The sequence below is a fragment of the Primulina eburnea genome, chromosome 10 (genome assembly GCF_022965805.1).
Source record: "Primulina eburnea isolate SZY01 chromosome 10, ASM2296580v1, whole genome shotgun sequence".
NCBI lineage: Eukaryota > Viridiplantae > Streptophyta > Magnoliopsida > Lamiales > Gesneriaceae > Primulina > Primulina eburnea.
The window spans coordinates 1,848,171-1,868,396 of record NC_133110.1 but is presented as its reverse complement, the minus strand read 5'-3'; the positions used below and the strand labels follow the sequence as shown (position 1 = coordinate 1,868,396).

Sequence of the window (20,226 nt, the reverse complement as noted above, 5' to 3'; positions counted from 1 at the left end):
ATTTGGCAACGGTTTTATTCAAACCGTCGCTAAATATAGCGACGGTATTATTAAAACTATCGCCGATAATAAAAATCGTCGCTAATAGCGACAGTTCAAAACAAAATCGTCGCAAATTGCGTTCCGGTTCCCCCCGGAATCTCGTCAAGGTTGCTGACGTTCCGGAACGAGGTTGCAGACGTTCCGGTTCCGGAACTCCCGTTTCGGCGAACCATGTTATGGAGATAGCGACCCAAATCCTAAACTGTCAATACGAAGTGAAGCATTTGATATTCAAGAACCACTACAAAATTTTCCGCATCACGTCATCAACAGCGTGCATTAAAAGCACACTACGAATACTACTTTTCACAGCGTGCATCCATATGTGCACTGTTAATAGTGTTGCACTTCAAAGAAATAACGACGTGTATTAAAAGTACCCTGCAGATATTAGTATACCCAGCATGCATTTATGTGTGCTGTTAATAAATTATATAAACTACAGCGTGCAGTTATATGTGAGCTGTTAATAACCTATGCAATTTTCGCAGTGCACAATAAATGAACGCCGTTAATAGTATTATTAACAGCGTGTATGTTTATGTGCGCTGTTAAAAGTTAATCATTTTTTTAAAAAAAATCGTGTTAAGACATTAACGGCTTGCAACTTGGATCCAAATTTTACTTGATTTGCATGTCCATTGGAGCGTATCTTGTTTACAGTTGCCTAAAATACGTCCCGCATAGGTATGCAAGTACAAATAGTGGTTTTCCATCCTTCTAACTTCGTTCACAATTCCAATTCTTGGTCCATTTCACATTCATAATTTTCATAAATACAATCTTTTGTATTTTTCTGTGAAATTTTTGCATGTAAAATATTATTGTTTAAGAAATATAAGATAAATTCGAAGATTAAAGTGCAAATATAATCAGTTTAGTTTCTTCATTTCGAAATAGCGATTTTAAAAAAAATGAAAAGAATATGTACATAAAAAAAATTAGCAATCGGGCAAATAATTAACTAGCATAATATAAGATTTTTTTTTATTTAAATAATACAAAAACTTCATTTATTACCAAAATATAATATAATAACTTTTTTTAAACAAAAATTTTCTCTAAAGTGATGGGGCAGGGATTTGAAAATTTTATCTCAAAATTTTATTCTTTTTCCGTTTTGATAAATATAGTTATCTTTTATTATTTTTATCTAGAAAACCTATTAATATTGACAAAAAAATAAATCATATAAAATAAATTAACAATAGCAATACTTAACTGTTATTCGATTTATCATGTTTTTTAATATAAAAATATATAAAATTATTATATTTATTAAAATATAAATTTTTTTTTTCAAATTTTGTAATTGAAATACAGCACGGCTCATGTTATTAATTTTTAAAAAAAAAAGTAAAGAAAAATACTTTAAAAATAAAATTAAAAAAAGAATAAAAAAATACTTTAAAAATAAAAAATATATATACGAAATTTCAATTAACAGAATATTTCTACCTTAATTTATTTGTGTCAAAAGAGGAATAATTCTACCGGGAAATTCGATGCTCCTTCGGGTAGCTACCCGATAGGTGTGCAATTGATTTTGGGCCATTGATGCTCGCACAGGGGCAGTACTGCCCGTCTGCCAGCTCTCGAAGCTAGAAGCATGCAAGACTGTAATAATTTCAAATGGGCACCAGTTGAGCAGAAGAAGAGCAAGTGAGCCTCATTCTACTACATTTCCAAAGATCTGTAGACTTCAAACTGGAAAATCAATCAGCAGTTATCCTGATATTCTTTTGTAAGGTGATCCCATTTCGAATCTGATTGTTAGTTTTTTTTTGGCCCAGATGAATTATTTCAAGATTTCTATCTTTTTGTGTTTTGCAAAAGAATGGTGTTTAGGGAATTGTTTAATATGATGATGAGATGTTTGGGGTTATCAAAGCGGCCGACACGGCCTGATTTTCCTGTGGTCGACGGCGTTTCCTCAGGAGCTGATTTGCATATCATGAATTCACTAAGAATTAGGTTAAGTGATGGGAGATTCTTGGCTTATAAAGAAAGAGGAGTGCCCAAGATTAAGTCCACTTTCAGAATCGTTGTAATTCATGGTTTTGGGAGCTCCAAAGACATGAACTTCATGGCTTCCCAAGTAAAGAATTTTCAGTCCTTTCTTGATTAATTGTTTCTTCTTCTTTTTTTGTGATTTGAATTAAAATTTTAAACCCTATGTGCAATCCTAGTATGGTTCATCAAGATGGTATTTCTTGTTTATTTCGAAGTCTAGCTTGTCCGATCCTCAATTCTAATCCTGCTGGCTTGTAGAGGTTTTCATAGTCCAGACTTTCGAAGTTTCAATTTTGATTTTGTTGGTTACAGAAGACAGTTGCTAACAATATGTTGATAAGGAACTTGGTTTTGTGAGAATACGAGTGCCTGATGTTGCTTCTGTATTCAGGAACTTTTAGATGAGTTGGGCATATGCCTTTTGCTATTTGACCGAGTGTGAGGCCCAAGCCCTGGAGCCCAATTACAACCTTGGCCCAACTTGCCCTAGGTATATAAAACTTAACCCTTCACTTTTCACATTACACACTACGTTAAAAAAATATAATTCTCTCAACTCTCTCTCAAGCTCTCTTGGAGTCAACTTTGATTTCAAGACTAGCAAAAGATAGTAAGTGGAACGTGTATTTTCTTGATACGTTATAATATTTATTTCATGGTATTTTAAATTTGAATATACGATGTATTTCATGATGATCGTTTTCAACAAATATTTTTGAAGATGTTTTGATCTTGTTTGTGACCTCGTCTAGTAGGGTAAAACTAGATACTTACGATCCAGTCTGGGGAGTTAAGCCAGACATACATGATCCGGTCTGGGGAGTTAAGCCAGATATTATGATCCCATCTGGGGAGTTAAACCAGATATTTGACATTGATTGTTTTATGTTTAGATCTACTCAAATATAAGTTTTTGTTTAAATATATGATCCAGTGATAACAAAAATGTTATAATGTTTTTTTTGTAAATTTGAAGATATGCTCCCTCCAATTACTGAGTGACGACCATATCACTCACCCCTTACATTGTATTTCAGATGAGAATGAGATAGAAGAGCAGGAATCAGCTGAATTTTGGGGATGGTGATTTGGCTAGACAATTTATAATCATTTGTTTTTGAATAAGTTGTGAACATTAGACTTGTTCTTCTGTCATTGGTTTTGTAAGACAACGAATTATTTGAATAAATTCTACTTTGGAATAAGACTGTTGTTTAGGCTTAGTGTTCTTGGTTTATTTAATTACTGAATTTTTAAGAACATTGCCGATGTTCATGCCATGCATCTCGGGGCGTGACATTTTAGTGGTATCAGAGCCGGTCACCGGCATGGAACACCGGGAAATAAGTGCTATGCGGGGCAAAGTGCTACGTGCATGGGAGGCACTTCTTGAACCTGCGGGGCAAAGTGCTACATGACGGGAGCCACCTCTTGAACCTGTAGGAGCCACCTCTAGATTCTCGGTGCTGGTGGATCGAGTGGTCAGGACGCGACGAGGACGTCGCGTTCTGAAGGAGGGGTGATTGTGATACCCTTGTCCCACATCGAAAAAATCAAGATTTAAAAATGAGTTTATAATGGTTTACAATGGACTTCTATAGCAACTTGGGTTAATCATTTTCGTAAAGCGAGGACGAATACGAAGTAGTTGCTATAGGAACCCATTGTGCAGTCACGCAGACACGGGCCCGGGCTCGGGGCGTGACAGAATGGTATCAGAGCGATAGGTTCATAATCTTGATGGGAAATTTAAGTTACCTTAAAAGATCGAATTTTGGAATCAGTAGTTCGAAGCAATATCAGAATAAAATTTTATTAATTTAAATTTGTAACTAGTGAGGATAAGAAAATTCAAATTTTGGTTAGATGTGATAGGATTTGGTGGTTGATATCTTTGGGATTTATGGAGTCACACGTGTCCCTTATTATACCAAATTCAGTTGAGAACATAGGTGTGAGAATTGTTCACGTGGCAGTAGGTAGCTGTCTTTTGGAGGATAATAATCTCTTATTTTATTATTTTTTTTCTTTTCCTTCTTTTAGTCTTGAAAATAACCTTTACCTTATCCAGGAAATTAAAATAACCAAATTATTTAATTTTTGGCTGGATACCAATTGCCGTAATTCGAAGCAGTGGCATAGGATATAAATTTTTTTTTTTTATAAGAATATCGCAACAAAAAAAAAAAAAAAAGAGAAATAAATAAATTTAATAAATCAAATTACAATTTTGATTGTAGGATAAGATTTTTTTTATCGGTTTATTAGGAGGTGAGATTGAATAGTTAGGATAGAACCGAATTTTTCACCAAATCTACTCAATCCACCCAATTTATCAAGAGTGATTTAAATTTAAAATAAAATCAAATCAAATCTTTGAAGATAAAGTGTTATCATTATTCAAATTTCAAAGTTGGATTAATCATAACCGATCTACAAGAGAATATAATTAGATATTAACTAAAAGATAAATATAAATGGGATGTCAAGAAATCAAATCTAATCTAATTCTGGAGATCGATTGAACTAGATTGTAGATCATTAAACTATGGGAAGAGGGATTAATTTAAAATAATAAATTATCTAATGTTTAATCGATTAAGAATAAATAAAATAAAATACGTTTATATCTGACGAAAGGGAATAATTAATTAATTAATTAATTATTAAAATAATTGATTAATTGTAATGTAATTAATTAATTATTTTTTTTAAAAAAAATAATATTAATTAATTAATTAATTATTAAATAAGTGATTAATTGTAATGTAATTAATTAATTATTATTCTAATAAAAAAATAATATTAATTAATTAATTAATTATTAAATAAGTGATTAATTGTAATGTAATTAATTAATTATTATTCTAAAAAAATAATATTAATTAATTAATTAATTATTAAATAATTGATTTATTGTAATGTAGTTAATTAAATTGTAATTACTTAATTATTGTTTAAAAAAAAAAAAAAAAAAAAAACTTACGCACAGTGGCAGTAACAATGCAAATCCTTATTCATTACTAACTTGAGTTACGGTTGTGCACTCTAACTTTCTTGATACTAATATAGGAGATGCCGATTACTCGTTCTCAGTCTCTCATCCTCACCCTCGAACACGCACTACGAACCAAGACAAGAGAGAATCGCGCACTTCGAGGAACCTTGGAACAAACCCGGCAGGAGCTAAGAGACCTCAAGGATGAGGTCGAGCACCACCGACAGGATGTAGAACGCTTTGCGTATTACTTAGCTGAGGCCGAGACGACGATCCAAGAAGTCCGAACTACTAACCAAGAGCTAGTTGTTAGATGTGAGGAAGAGAAAAGACAGACCACCATGATGAAAGACAGACTTGATCTCTATCAAAGGACATGCACACAACACCAGCTGGTAGAACAAGTGTCACAACAGCAACCAACCGACCTGGAAGAAGAAGAAGAAGACCCACGAAACAAGGATGATACGGACTAGTGCTAACAACTCAGTGCTAATATTGATAATTTAGAGTTCTAGTGATCTTATTAGGATTGGTGGTTTATTAGTAGCATTTTAGGATCGGTGAGGTTGAATGTTGATTTTGGTATGACTATTATGCTTATTATTTAGTATGTTAAAACTTTCAACTGTTTATCTTCAATTAATGAGCAATTCATTTACCAGTACTTGCTTTCTCTTCCAATTACACCTTCTTCCATGTTACTAGTTACGACAAACCATCTTAGTTAGCTACACTCCTGGCAGGAGATGGCAGACAGACCACCCCGCGCCAACCGCAACCCTCGCTATGCCAACACACGTAACCCCAATGGTGGGGGTGATGATCAACCCAATCAACGCCCTGGAGGCCTCAGCCGTGAAGACCTCATGGCGATAGCAACAGTAGTGGCAACGACCTTGCACGGCTTGGGGAACCCTCCTCTGGCGAATCCACCTCCACAACCTCAGGGGACTAAGTACCATTATGAAGCACTTAAGAAGGCGAGAGTCCCCACCTTTGAAGGGGGTCCCGACCCAGAAACAGCACAGAAATGGCTAAAGGAAATGGAGACTAATCTGCGGCTAATGGAAGTTCCTCAAGACATAAGAGGTGAAGTATCCATTCCCTTCCTTGTCGGTGAAGCAACCAAGTGGTGGGAAGGAGTTTCACCCCCGATGGCGCAGACAGGACCCATAACTTGGCAAAGGTTCCGTGGAGCCTTTCTGAAACACTACTTCCCAACTGCGGTGAAATTGCAAAAGATGTCTGAGTTCGAAAACTTGAAACAGACGCCCGAAATGACGGTTATAGACTATGCTTCCAAGTTCCACTCCTTGGGGACCTACTCACCTACAATTATGGCTGATGAGACACTGAAAATACACCGCTTCACAAAAGGTTTATCAAGCCGAATTCAGTCTGCTCTAGCCGTTTATGAGCCGAACAACTTTGAGGACATGATGGGAGCCGATATCCGAGCAGAGGCTGACATCAAGAGACGAGAGGAAGAAAATAAGCTCAAGAGGCCTTCGCCCAACTTTAACCAAAACCAAAAGTTCAAGAAGCCAGCCTCAAATGGCCAGTACCAAGGGCAAGCACCACCGCAGTACAAGAAAGAAGTCAAAGAATGCCCGAAGTGCAAGAAGAAGCATGTTGGTGAATGCCGGTTCACTGTGGGGGCGTGTTTTCGGTGTGGACAATTTGGGCACCGCATGAACCAATGCACAAAGCCAGAAGAAAAAGAAAGTACCCCAGCATCTACTAGCAATAAGGAGAACAAGGTGGGCACCAACGCACGAGTGTTTGCAATGACAGAGGAGGAGGCTGACGCTTCAAATGACGTGGTGGCAGGTACCATTCTTATTAGCCACTTACCTGCCTATGTGCTATTTGATTGTGGTGCTACTCATTCCTTCATATCAAAGCGATTTGCTAGAAAACTTAGAAAGGATAGTGAGTTACTAGCTGAACCATACAAAGTTGCAACCCCCGGAGGGGATACCTTGGTATCCTACACCATTTATCGAGAATGCGAGATTGACTTGAAAGGATGCAAACTCAGCGCCAACCTTATACAACTCAACATGTCGGGCTTTGACGCTATTTTAGGGATGGATTGGCTATCAAAGAACAACGCCATTGTGGACTGTAATGGCAAGAGTGTGACACTTAAACGGCCCGATCATGCAGAAGTAAAGTATCAAGGAAGCAGACGAGAACGAAAATCTAAGGAGAAAGTCATTCTCTCCGCTTCTCGGGCATGGAAGATTATGAAGGAGGGGAATGAAGCCTTTCTGGCCTTCATCAATGAAGTTAAAGAAAATGGAGAAGTAAAACTCGAAGACATCCCAGTAGTACGAGAATTCCCTGACGTTTTCCCTGAAGAATTGCCAGCTCCAACAGCAGATCGAGAGATTGAATTTGAGATAAACCTTGTTCCCGAGGCCGCCCCAGTATCCAAGGCACCTTACCGCATGGCTCCAGCAGAAATGAAGGAGCTCAAGGAACAACTTCAGGAATTGCTTGACAAGAAACAGATCCGACCTAGTTCATCACCGTGGGGGGCTCCAGTCTTGTTTGTGAAAAAGAAAGATGGCAGCATGAGATTGTGCATAGACTATCGAGAATTGAACAAAATTACCATTAAGAACAAGTATCCACTGCCTAGAATAGATGACTTGTTCGACCAATTGAAGGGAGCTAAAATATTCTCGAAACTAGATTTGAGGTCAGGATACCACCAGCTGAAGATAAAAGCAGGAGATATCCCGAAAACTGCATTTCGGACGAGATATGGACATTACGAATTCTTGGTGATGCCATTTGGGTTGACAAATGCCCCAGCCGCTTTCATGGACCTCATGAATCGAGTGTTCAGACCTTTTCTAGATAAATTTGTTGTTGTGTTTATTGACGACATCCTCGTTTACTCTGCTAACGAGCAAGAACACGAGACACACCTTCGAGTCATACTCCAAACCTTGAGGGAGAAGGAACTCTATGCTAAATTTAAGAAATGTGAATTTTGGCTGAAGAGTGTTGCCTTCTTAGGTCACATCGTTTCCGAAGGCGGCGTGACTGTAGACCCAAAGAAAGTAGAAGCAATTCTAGAGTGGCCAAGGCCAACGACCGTGACCGAAATTCGGAGTTTCTTAGGTTTGGCAGGCTATTATCGAAAATTTGTTGAGGGATTTTCTTCTATAGCCGTACCTCTTACTAAACTCACACAGAAAAATTCCAAATTCGAATGGAATGGAGCATGTGAAGAGAGCTTTGAGACGCTAAAACAAAAGCTAGCATCCGCCCCAGTCTTGGTGCTACCCTCTGGAGATGAAATCTTCACCGTTTACAGTGACGCATCCAAGCAGGGACTCGGATGTGTGCTCATGCAAAAAGGAAGGGTGATCGCGTACGCCTCAAGGCAACTAAAAACATATGAGCAGAATTACCCTACTCATGATCTGGAACTGGCAGCAGTGGTCTTCGCGCTTAAAATTTGGAGGCACTATCTTTATGGATCAAAGTGTGAAGTTTTCACCGACCATCAAAGCCTAAAGTACTTGTTCACTCAGAAAGAACTCAACATGAGACAAAGGAGGTGGATGGAACTTCTAAAAGATTATGACATGACAATCAACTATCACCCCGGAAAAGCAAACAAAGTAGCAGACGCTTTGAGTAGAAAAAGTGCAGGTAAAGCGATTCTAGCATCACTAACAGCACAGTCCTGTTTGAATGAAAACATCAAGGTGAGTCAAAGAAACGACCCGAATTTGACCAAGCTAAGAGAGCAAGTGAAGGAAGGGAAGGCTCCGGATTTCTGTATTGATGACGAGGGAATACTATGGATGAAAGGAAGGATATGCGTACCAGAAACAGATGACCTTCGACGAGAAGTGATGTCAGAGGCACACAAATCAAAATTTTCAGTACATCCGGGTAGTACTAAGATGTATAAAGACTTGAAACAAAATTTTTGGTGGAATGGTATGAAGAAAGATGTGGCAGAATTTGTTGCGCGGTGTTTGGTATGCCAACAGGTTAAAGCGGAACATCAACGACCAGGAGGACTTCTACAACCCTTGAATATTCCAGAATGGAAGTGGGAACATATATCCATGGACTTCGTGGTGGGACTACCGAAGGTCAATCAAGGGCAGGACGCAATTTGGGTGATAGTGGATAGATTGACTAAATCTGCCCACTTCCTACCCGTACGCATGAACTACAATCTGGACAAGCTAGCAACCCTCTACATGGACAACATAGTAAGACTTCACGGCGTCCCAGTCAGCATCTTATCTGACAGAGATCCGAGGTTCGCAGCAAAATTTTGGAGGAGCTTCCAACAAGCAATGGGCACGAAGGTGACACTTAGCACTGCCTACCATCCTCAGACGGACGGACAGACTGAAAGAACCATTCAGACATTGGAAGACATGCTGAGAGCCTGCGCACTAGATTTCAGTGTCAGCTGGAGCAAGAACCTACCCCTCATTGAATTCGCCTACAACAATAGTTACCACAGTAGCATCGGCATGGCACCGTACGAGGCTCTGTATGGCCGAAAGTGTCGGTCGCCATTATATTGGGACGAAGTTGGAGAAAAAGCAGTCACAGGACCAGAGTTGATCCAAATCACTATAGAGAAGGTTTCAGTCATCAAGGAACGCCTCAAAGCAGCCCAAGATCGACAAAAAAGTTGGGCCGACACGAAGAGACGACCCTTAGATTTTCAAGTTGGCGAAAAAGCATACTTGAAGGTTTCACCAATGCGGGGAGTCTCAAGATTTGACAAAACCGGTAAGCTGAGTCCAAGATACGTGGGCCCTTTTGAAATTCTAGACAAAGTCGGCACACTTGCATACCGATTAGCTCTACCTCCAAATCTTTCAAGGGTTCACAATGTTTTCCATGTGTCACAATTACGAAGATATATATCAGACTCATCCCACATTCTAGAGGCAGAACCCTTAGTGAGTGAAGGGAAACTAAATGAAGATCTAGTGTATGAGGAAGTCCCAATCCGAATCGTGGACTCGAAAGATCAAGTCCTGAGGCGAAGAACCATCCCTTATGTCAAGGTCCAATGGTCAAACCATACAGCTCGAGAAGCTACGTGGGAACTAGAGGAGAGGATGCGCCAACTCTACCCATACCTCTTTACAGATTTCTCGGAACCAAGTTTCGAGGACGAAACTTCTTATAAGGAGGGAGGGATGTGAGGCCCAAGCCCTGGAGCCCAATTACAACCTTGGCCCAACTTGCCCTAGGTATATAAAACTTAACCCTTCACTTTTCACATTACACACTACGTTAAAAAAATATAATTCTCTCAACTCTCTCTCAAGCTCTCTTGGAGTCAACTTTGATTTCAAGACTAGCAAAAGATAGTAAGTGGAACGTGTATTTTCTTGATACGTTATAATATTTATTTCATGGTATTTTAAATTTGAATATACGATGTATTTCATGATGATCGTTTTCAACAAATATTTTTGAAGATGTTTTGATCTTGTTTGTGACCTCGTCTAGTAGGGTAAAACTAGATACTTACGATCCAGTCTGGGGAGTTAAGCCAGACATACATGATCCGGTCTGGGGAGTTAAGCCAGATATTATGATCCCATCTGGGGAGTTAAACCAGATATTTGACATTGATTGTTTTATGTTTAGATCTACTCAAATATAAGTTTTTGTTTAAATATATGATCCAGTGATAACAAAAATGTTATAATGTTTTTTTTGTAAATTTGAAGATATGCTCCCTCCAATTACTGAGTGACGACCATATCACTCACCCCTTACATTGTATTTCAGATGAGAATGAGATAGAAGAGCAGGAATCAGCTGAATTTTGGGGATGGTGATTTGGCTAGACAATTTATAATCATTTGTTTTTGAATAAGTTGTGAACATTAGACTTGTTCTTCTGTCATTGGTTTTGTAAGACAACGAATTATTTGAATAAATTCTACTTTGGAATAAGACTGTTGTTTAGGCTTAGTGTTCTTGGTTTATTTAATTACTGAATTTTTAAGAACATTGCCGATGTTCATGCCATGCATCTCGGGGCGTGACACCGAGCCGGATATGGTGAAAGTGATCCAAACCCGAAAAGATCATTAAAGAGTGAAGCATCTGACATCGAGGAATTAGCTGATAAGCTACAATTGGGATCCAAATTCTATGTTCTTGGAGTCTCCCTTGGATGTTACCCCACCTGGGGTTGCCTCAAACGAATACCCGACCGGTAATATTTCGAGAAGTCGCTTCTATGTTCCAATATGGGTTCTCATTCTTTTTCTTTCTTTTTATTTTACCAGATTAGCAGGTGCTGCGCTTGTTGTTCCGTACATAAATTATAAGTGGCCATCTCTTCCGAGTGATCTTACAAATGACGATTACCGCAAGGCCCTTTCGAAATGGGCTGTTTTTGTTGCGAGCCACTCTCCTGGATTATTGCATTGGTGGCTAACTCAGAAACTTTTTCCATCCTCGACTGTCCTTGACCGAAACACACAATTTTTTAGCAATAAAGATTTAGAGGTGTTGAAGCACTCACCAGGGTACCAATTGCTTAGTAGGGTAATTTTCTCTTGGATTTGATTTCGTTAAGGGTGAAAACTGCGTTTCTAATGGATCACTTGTTGAATTCAACTCTTCTATCAGACTTAAAGTAATTAAATTATGCATTCTGAACAGGACTATTCATCGATTATGACATATATTCTTGCATTATGCAGAACGAGTTGAGGAATCGAGTTGTATTTGACTCCCTACGTCGTGACTTTATCGTTGCTTTTGGCAAGTGGGAGTTTGATCCAATGGACATACGTGATCCATGCCCTCAAAAGGAAAGCATGGTGCACATCTGGCAGGGCCGTGAGGACAAGGTCGTACCATACCAGTTGCAAAGATACGTCTCCAAAAAGTTGCCATGGATTCGGTATCATGAAGTGCCGGATGGAGGGCATTTGCTGGTGTATGATGGTGTAGTCTGTGAAGCCATTTTAAGGTCTCTGGTGTTTGGCGAAGATCCTCCGTTGTATAGACCTCAAGCAGAGGACTAAGTTCTTCCATTCGCGCTGGGTGATGCACTCAGTAGGCGGATAAGGCAGTTGCTCGTATATAGAATTTTTTAAAACTTGTAATTCTTTTGATCTTATCCGCCACCCACAATGTAAAATTGTTTCACTCGGCTAAATTTATTGGTCGTTCTTGTTGTAGTTCATTGAGATTCATGAACTTGTAATCGAGTTTGAGCCACTAAGTGTGAATAAGTGAGTGAAATTTTGGCCTTTATTTGTTTAGTAGGTCTAATATATAAGAGTGAGTCTCATGTGAGAAGAAGAAACAATTAATCAAGAAAGGACTGAAAATTACAATAAAAAGTAATATATGGGTGACTCAAATAAGAGATTCGTCTCACATATACGACCTATGAGACCGTCTCACACAAGTTTTTGCCGTATTTGTGTCAAGAAACTATGAATTTGAGAATGAAATCGCACCCTTGTTTATTCATTTGGTAGGTCCTTTGAGAAGACGAACCGAATTGAATGTATCAAACGAGTTAAGAGAATGAGAAGAAAGTTGTGAATTTGAAATTGCAAAGACGTGTATCAATTAATCTCACAAGCATTTTAAAAAAACTGAAAACTAATTGTAATACTGATGAGAGTAGGTCTCATGTGAGACCGTCTCACGGATCTTAATCTGTGAGACGGGTCAACCCTACCCATATTCACAATAAAAAGTAGGCAAAAACTTGTGTGAGACGGTCTCACGGGTCGTATTTGTGAGACGAATCTCTTATTTGGGTCACACATACAAAAGTATCACTTTTTATGTTAAGAGTATTACTTTTTATTGTGAATATGGGTAGGGTTGACCCGTCTCACAGATTAAGATCCGTGAGACGGTCTCACATGAAACTCACTCGAAAAAGTAATACTTTTAGCATAAAAAGTAATAATTTTTCATGGATGACCCAAATAAGAGATCCGTCTCACAAATATGACCCGTGAGACCGTCTCACACAAGTTTTTGCCTACTGATGAAAGCAAAATATATTATTATTATATCTCTAATTTTGTTGATATCGCAAGTGTATATCTATACTATTATATTAAGTGTGAGGTCCTTATAATAACTACTTTTGAGGACACCAAAATATTTAATTCAATAATTACCCTTCTTAACATACTTAAAACATTTTCAAGTCACTTCACATTTTAAATAGAAAAAAATCAAAATAAAACATCTTTTTAAATCGAAAATAATTTTGTGTTAATTATTTAGTTTTATTTGATCAAATTAAAAATAATAATAGCACATGCAATGCATGTGCATCTTTTACTAGTGCTAATAAAAGTAGAGTTTTGGGTGTTTCGGCTTGTGTTATTTGTCATCTGGAATCGGTGAAAGGCACAAAGTTATGTGTCATCAGGTTCGGTTTGGCGTTTTGTTTGAATCTAGGTTTTCACGATATTAATGTTTTCTCATATTCAATACATGTTGTACAAGCCATTAACAGCTCCTTAGTGACATGGGTCCTAGTGGAGTGCTCACAATCGACATAGTCAACCTACTGAAGTCGGTACGTTGTTTTTTTTTTGCTAATTAAAAAAGTCTAGAAATATGTATTGATAAAATTTAGAATCCTAAAAATCATTTTTTTTATATCTTTGATGATTGATTAAAATAAGTATTTTAGTCAATTCAATACATGTTGTACAAGCCTTAACAGCTCCTTAGTGACATGGGTCCTAGTGGAGTGCTCACAATCGACATACTCAACTTACTGAAGTCGGTACGTTATTTTTTTGTTGATAATTAAAAAATCTAGAAATATGTATTGATAAAATTTAGAATACTAAAAATCATTTTTTTTATATCTTTGATGATTGATTAAAATAATTATTTTAGTAGGATAAATTTTCGGTATTTTGAAAATTTATTAAGTACTGTTCCATAATATATTGGTATATATATAATCATTTTATAATCTTACAATTACACTTTGGTCAATTAATCATATATACATTTCTAAACTTTTAAAATAATTTTTGACGATTCGCATTTTTAATAAAATATTTTATCTTTCCCTAATATATATAGAGGAAGACTTTCAACTAATTAATGCCCATTAAATTAAATTATATTAATTTACAATATCATAATTAATATATATTGTATGACAAAAGCTAGAGATAATAAATAACCAAGAAACCCTCTAATATATATATATATATATATATATATATCAGAAGTTTGAGAATTGGTTATTTAAAGATTGTAACTCCATAGTCATTCGGCAAGAACTATCTGCATCCGTGACCAAACTCCTGAAAATATATTATTAATTTTGTATCATATACTAAATAAATTATTATTTGAATCATATACATGAAAAATGATACTTGAGTTATACGTGTATAAGTTAATCTTACTCTCTAGGACGAGATGCCCACAAAGAACTAAGAGCTCGCAATCGACCGTAGTACTCCCCGATCACAAGGAAGCATCGCGCTGCTTGTCGAACGGTTAATATCCGACGTAGCTGATGGAGAGTCTGTTGTCTTAAATTATCAGCCTATAACAACGTAACATTAACGAAGGATGTATAAGTTTTTATTATATCATAAGATAGAGGAATCAAGCATAGAATAGAATATGTTTACGTACCTGGCGAACGAATCCTTCGAGATTGGAGAGTTTGCCCAACGCGATAACCATGTGATGCATGCTGTCGTTAAGAGAAGAATTGGCAATGGTTTGGAGTAAAGATTTGTGTAGTTGGTCGAGCCCTTGAGTGAGAGCTTCCTCTGCCTGCCGCGAGGACTGTTGGAGACCACATATCCCCACTAATTGTTGCTCGGTTAAGGGGTCTAACTGCGGTATTAACATCTAATCATCAACAAAAAACAAGGAACATTAGAAATATTTCGAATCAAACACATCCTATTTAGTATAGTATAGGCAAAAACTTGTGTTAGACGGTCTCACGGGTCGTATTTGTGAGACGGATCTCTTATTTGGGTCACCCATGAAAAAGTATTACTTTTTATTGTGAATATGGGTAGGGTTGACCCGTCTCACAGATTATGATCCGTGATACGGTCTCACATGAGACCACTCCTATAGTATATTAGAAATACTAAACTTGAAAGATCTAAACGAACCTTGATGAGATCGGAAGGCCGGAAACCGCCCATCCAAAGATAACACCTCTCTACCGGAGTAGCCCACATCCCGGTGATCAGGTGGAAGACATCGGATTTGACAGCCACTCCTTTGAGTCTAAAGATTTCATCGTAATGTGCAATGTATCCATCGACTATTACCCTTAGGTCCCCGTCGGATAAATTTGATTGTACTGCAACTCTAAGTTCAGACATATAGCCTAAATCATCGTCTAACCATCTTGAATATTCCATGTCGAATATCGCACCAGCTATACAATTAATTGAAGATTGTATCAAATTTAATTATGAAATCACTCACAATATATTAAGAATCATGCATATTAACAAAGCACGATGAGACAATTTCTGTTTTATCAATTGGTCTACTATTAGGGCCGGCAAAAAACCTGAAAATCACGACCCAATCCGAATCCCGCCCCACTCTCGTCCCGAAACAATCACGACCCGAGCTTTTGAGATTTTCCTGCCCCAATCAACCTCAGGAGAGGGACTAGGAAAGTAATATCTTCCCGATGGGATTCTCGACCCGACCCATTTATTTTAATTTTTTTAAAAAAATATTATAATATTATCAACACTTTCAGTTGGAAGATTGTCATTTTGAACAAAATAATATTGGGTCGAAGTCTATATTGAACTTGGCTAACGTATTTAAAAGGGTTAGTTCATAGATGACAACTTTAAGGCTTAAATTAAATGGTTAATTAATTCATCCAAATAAAAAAAACTACATATTTAAATATTATAATTCAAATAAATTAGCCTAAATTAGAAGAGTTTAAAGATCGAATTGTTGTTCTCAGCCCTATATATCGTGATATCCTCTTTATCAGAGGGTATCCCAAACGATCTTTTGGGTCCCGATATTATTGAGTACGAGACCGAGAGAAAAAAAGATTTCTTGATTCAGATTTTAATAGGAGGATTACCGGAAGGTCCCGACCCACGGATCCTAATCTGTGAGACGGATCAATCCTACCCATATTCACAATAAAAAGTAGTACTTTTAGCATAAAAAATAATACTTTTTATGGATGAGACAAATAAGAGATTTGTCTCACAAATACGATCCATGAGACCGTCTCACACAAATATTTGCATTCTATCTTTGGGCTAAAACATATTTAGTTTCTATCGTCTACAATGTGACGAAAAAAATTGTTAATTCATGGTTAAAAATATTGTTTAGAAAATGTAAACTCTATTTAAAAACAAATTTATCTATACAAATCAAGACTTTTGATTAATTGGAAAAAAAAAAAAGCAAAGTGATAGCACACTAAAGTAGTATTTGAAAATACTTTAAAAAAGTTATTATTGACTTTTTCTTTACAAATAGGAAAATTTCAAGTGAAAAATGTAAGACATCGTTTTCAAAACCTAAATAATAAATAAAGTCATAATCAATTAGAAAGTCAATCACGCAATTTAAAATATTTTATTTTTGGAAAAAATAAAAGAAGCAAAAACTATTCATAAAAAGTCCCTGTTGACTTCTGCCAACAGGATGGCATTTTCGTAAATTAGTACGGTGGGCATGAAGACATACCAGAGCTGATATTCCCAATTGTAACCCCACCTCCTAAGAAAAGTCCCTGTTGACCACAATAATTGAGAAGACACACAATTACATAAAAAAAAAATTATTTTAGATCATTAATTTTTTTATAAAAAATTTGGGTATTTAATTATTGGGAAAAAAATTCAAACTTAATTATTGCCCTTGTATTATTAAATGTATGTGTCGGTATTTAATATTTACCTGAGACGTTGCACTCTGAAGGTCTTGCTCAAGTTGAGTGAGCCTCAATCTGCTTGATTCTAGCTGTTGAACATAAGCCTGCAAGAAGTACATCATAAATTTAGCGAAGTGCACCAAAACAAATTAATGCAATTAAAAAAATCTTTTGAAATTTAATTATACTTGGTTATAAAATAAATATTAGATTATATTCTGGCACTATCAAATTATTCGAGTCTCTCACATTTTTACGACAGTTTTGTCTCATTTAATGGAATCCAAAAACCAGCTTTTGAGTTTTTGTCCATCAAAAATATCACTGACAATCTTGTATGAATGCAATGATAAAGTTAATGATGCTATGAAAATTAACGAATATATTTACCCAATTTGGAGAAAAATGGTGCTTCCAAAAAATCAGACAAATGAAAAATAACGAATTCTAAGATAAACTTGAACAAAAGATAATATTTAATCGAGTTAAAAGTGTTTAAACAAATGGAAATGTACCTTTTTCCTAAGCCTGCTCTTCCTTGCTGCTTCCCTATTTTGAGCCAAACGTCTCAGTGTCTACAACATATGACCAGGAAACAAATCAAATATTATTTTTTTGAAGGGAAATAATAATAATCATTCAACAATAAAGTTATATAAATCAAGTAAAAAAAAAAACTATGTTATAAAAGACTCTTTTCTGGTGTAATAAATTGTAGCTTGCATGTGCATATATAATTAATGTGAGTTTTTCATCATCTTAGAGATACCGAGTAGGCAAGTACTTTCTCTGAATTAGATCCAGGCCCCTTCTTCCATTTATAAACATGTTATTATGGCTTTCAATATTATTTAAATTAAGCTACAACATGTAATTCTTTAATCAAAATATCAAATTTATGAAACTAATATATCTTATCTGTGTCTAAATTCAACTGCAACATTATTTCAGAAAGAGTAAGTATATATGCAAATATGTAAAGTAAACAATGATGATGATGACTGATGGATGTCATTCATTCACCTGTAAATGCATTTTTTTTCCCGATTTGCTCTAATCCCAATAAAGTATCGGTGCAAAACGGCTAAAATGTTATTTTCTTCAAGAAAAAAGTGACTGAAAAGTTAGACAAAAAAGAATTGAACTTTAGTTCCTGGGATGCGAAAAGTGGTAATTTTTTCATATAAAAGGAGCTAATTATTGGCAAAAAACTAGAATTTCAGTATTTTATTCAGGGCTATTTAAAGGCAAAAAAAAAAGAAAAGAAAAGAAAAGAAAGAGTTCAACCACTGTGAAGATTCTGTCGTTTTTTAGATTTGCATATGGGAAAAAAAAATCAGAAAATCTCTCGGTCATGAGAGATGGAACTGTCTTTCTACATTTCTGGGATTTTTGAAGAGATTCCATGATTTGGTGGAGGAAATGATCATATTATGCTGAAGACGAAGTAATTAAGAAGATGAATTAATATATCATAAAAATATAAAAACCTTTTCTGTAGTTTGTTTGGAAGCTGATTTGGACTGTGATACTCCTGTTCTTGGACTACCACTTCCACTTTCCATCTCTATACGTGATTGTTGTAGCGGTGGCTAAAGGTGGTTGTGCTTGTGGTCAGAATCCTCCGCCGCCGTCGCCGTCTGCTGGTGGTCCGACTTTGTGCTGATTGTTGATTCGGACTCTGGCTTTATTAGTGCTGATACTGAATCAGTACTCCCTTCTCCTGAATTTGAACTTTCCTGTATTAATGACACCAAACACCGCAAAAAAATAAGTCAAATGGCTTTCATCACTGTAATAAAAGAAAATTCATTATTTTAGATCCTTTTTTCAATGTCGAGAAAGCTCCAAAACCAAATAAACAAAGATAAGCCCACAGACTCGCAATTTTTAAGAATAGAGCTTAGTTTATGCATCCAAAATGGTCAAAAATGGAGGGGATTTAAATAAGGGGAAGGCAGTAAAATAGTACGTACTCTTTGGCGGAATTTCATAGGCCAAGAACGGAACATTTCCAGAGTTGCCGCAGGGTTGACTGAAGAATATAAAGCTGCAGAAAATCACAAAAATTCACAAAATCTTTGAGAATCATTGAGAATTTTTGTGTGGAGTCGAGTTCGTCGTTTGTTTAGAACCCCACGCCAATTCAAGTCCCTCCCCCAAGAATGATTCCTGTGTTAAATATGGTTACCCCCCACCCCTTTAAGGACTTGTTCAAAAGTGCACACACACACCCGTCTGTGTGTCTGTGTGTTTTGTAGTGGTTAGACTTAAATAAACGGAGAGAGAGAGAAGCATACTTTGTTTTGTTTCATTATTGTTGATCTTGACTCCTTGAAGTACTATGGCTTCCTCAAGTTCTCCGAAATCAAAACCGGATTCTTCTTAAAATCTTCTGGCAAATAAAACGAAAACCCATGTCAGAAATCAAACAAGGACAATCATGAGCATTGAAACATGAAGATTAATATTGAATGTTTTCTTGGGTCTATGATTTTTACATGAAACTTGAATCGGGGTGATGAAGCATGTGAGGGAGAGAAAATGGAAGATGGTGATAAAGGTGGGAAGTTTCTGATAAAACGGCGGGCACTCCAAGTACCCTACGAGTAATCGCCATGCAAACTTTCTCTTAATTATAAATAAATAACCGCAGAGATTAATTGGACGAAATAAGAGCGTAGAATTCATGAAGCGGTGAATTGTAGTACTGCAAGGAAAAAAGAAGAGCTTTTCTTGAAAATTTTCCACAGCCTGCTCTTTCTGGAACAAAACTGGACTGTGAAATGGAAACTGATGGAGTTTCTTGGAAATTTTCAATAACTTCTACGATTTATGATGCGAATACTCAACTGGGAACTGGAAAATTGATGGCCGCCTTTGCTTGAAACTTTTCAACAACATGCCATCCCTGACTTTCTGAGCCAAAAACTCGGCTGGGAGATGGAGAAAGAATAGAGTTCCTTAAAATAATTTGCCATTTCTGAACCAAAAACTCAGCTGGTGTTTTGAGACGCTTTTAATAGAAAGAAAGAGATGGGTGTGAATGTGTGATGTTTGTTTTCATTTACCAGATATATCTTTCTTTTTATCTCCCAAAATTAGAACCAATATTATATTTCTCTAAAATAATTTTTCCTCCTTTTCAAATATTATAAAATACAACTATTATTTCTTGCTAAATTCCCATTATTTCCCAAAAATATTAATTTACACAACCTTATTAAATTTTTCAATATTAACT

General features: G+C 36.4%; 2 protein-coding genes across 4 annotated transcripts; one reads left to right on the top strand and one right to left on the bottom strand.

Annotated features, from left to right (window-relative positions):
• The first annotated feature begins 1,524 nt into the window (after positions 1-1,524).
• On the top strand, positions 1,525-12,337 carry LOC140842387 (probable lysophospholipase BODYGUARD 1). Its single transcript, XM_073210244.1, has 6 exons — positions 1,525-1,791; positions 1,876-2,140; positions 2,447-2,492; positions 11,123-11,288; positions 11,362-11,623; positions 11,782-12,337. The coding sequence occupies exons 2-6, from the start codon at positions 1,880-1,882 to the stop codon at positions 12,106-12,108; spliced, it is 1,062 nt and encodes a 353-aa protein (XP_073066345.1). The 5' UTR covers positions 1,525-1,791; positions 1,876-1,879; the 3' UTR covers positions 12,109-12,337.
• Positions 12,338-14,186: 1,849 nt separating this feature from the next.
• Positions 14,187-20,052, bottom strand: LOC140842385 (transcription factor TGA9-like). Of its 3 annotated transcripts, none has more exons than XM_073210241.1 (11): positions 19,836-20,052; positions 19,283-19,377; positions 18,959-19,032; positions 18,473-18,721; positions 17,498-17,557; positions 17,009-17,086; positions 16,796-16,841; positions 15,223-15,494; positions 14,726-14,947; positions 14,491-14,633; positions 14,187-14,385 (listed from the first exon to the last, which is right to left on the bottom strand). In XM_073210241.1, the coding sequence occupies exons 4-11, from the start codon at positions 18,545-18,547 to the stop codon at positions 14,304-14,306; spliced, it is 978 nt and encodes a 325-aa protein (XP_073066342.1). In that variant the 5' UTR covers positions 18,548-18,721; positions 18,959-19,032; positions 19,283-19,377; positions 19,836-20,052; the 3' UTR covers positions 14,187-14,303. The 3 variants fall into 3 exon arrangements, with proteins under 3 accessions (XP_073066342.1, XP_073066343.1, XP_073066344.1); XM_073210242.1 differs by having other exon boundaries at positions 19,283-19,374; XM_073210243.1 differs by lacking the exon at positions 19,836-20,052 and adding an exon at positions 19,484-19,827.
• Between the last annotated feature and the right edge of the window lie 174 nt (positions 20,053-20,226).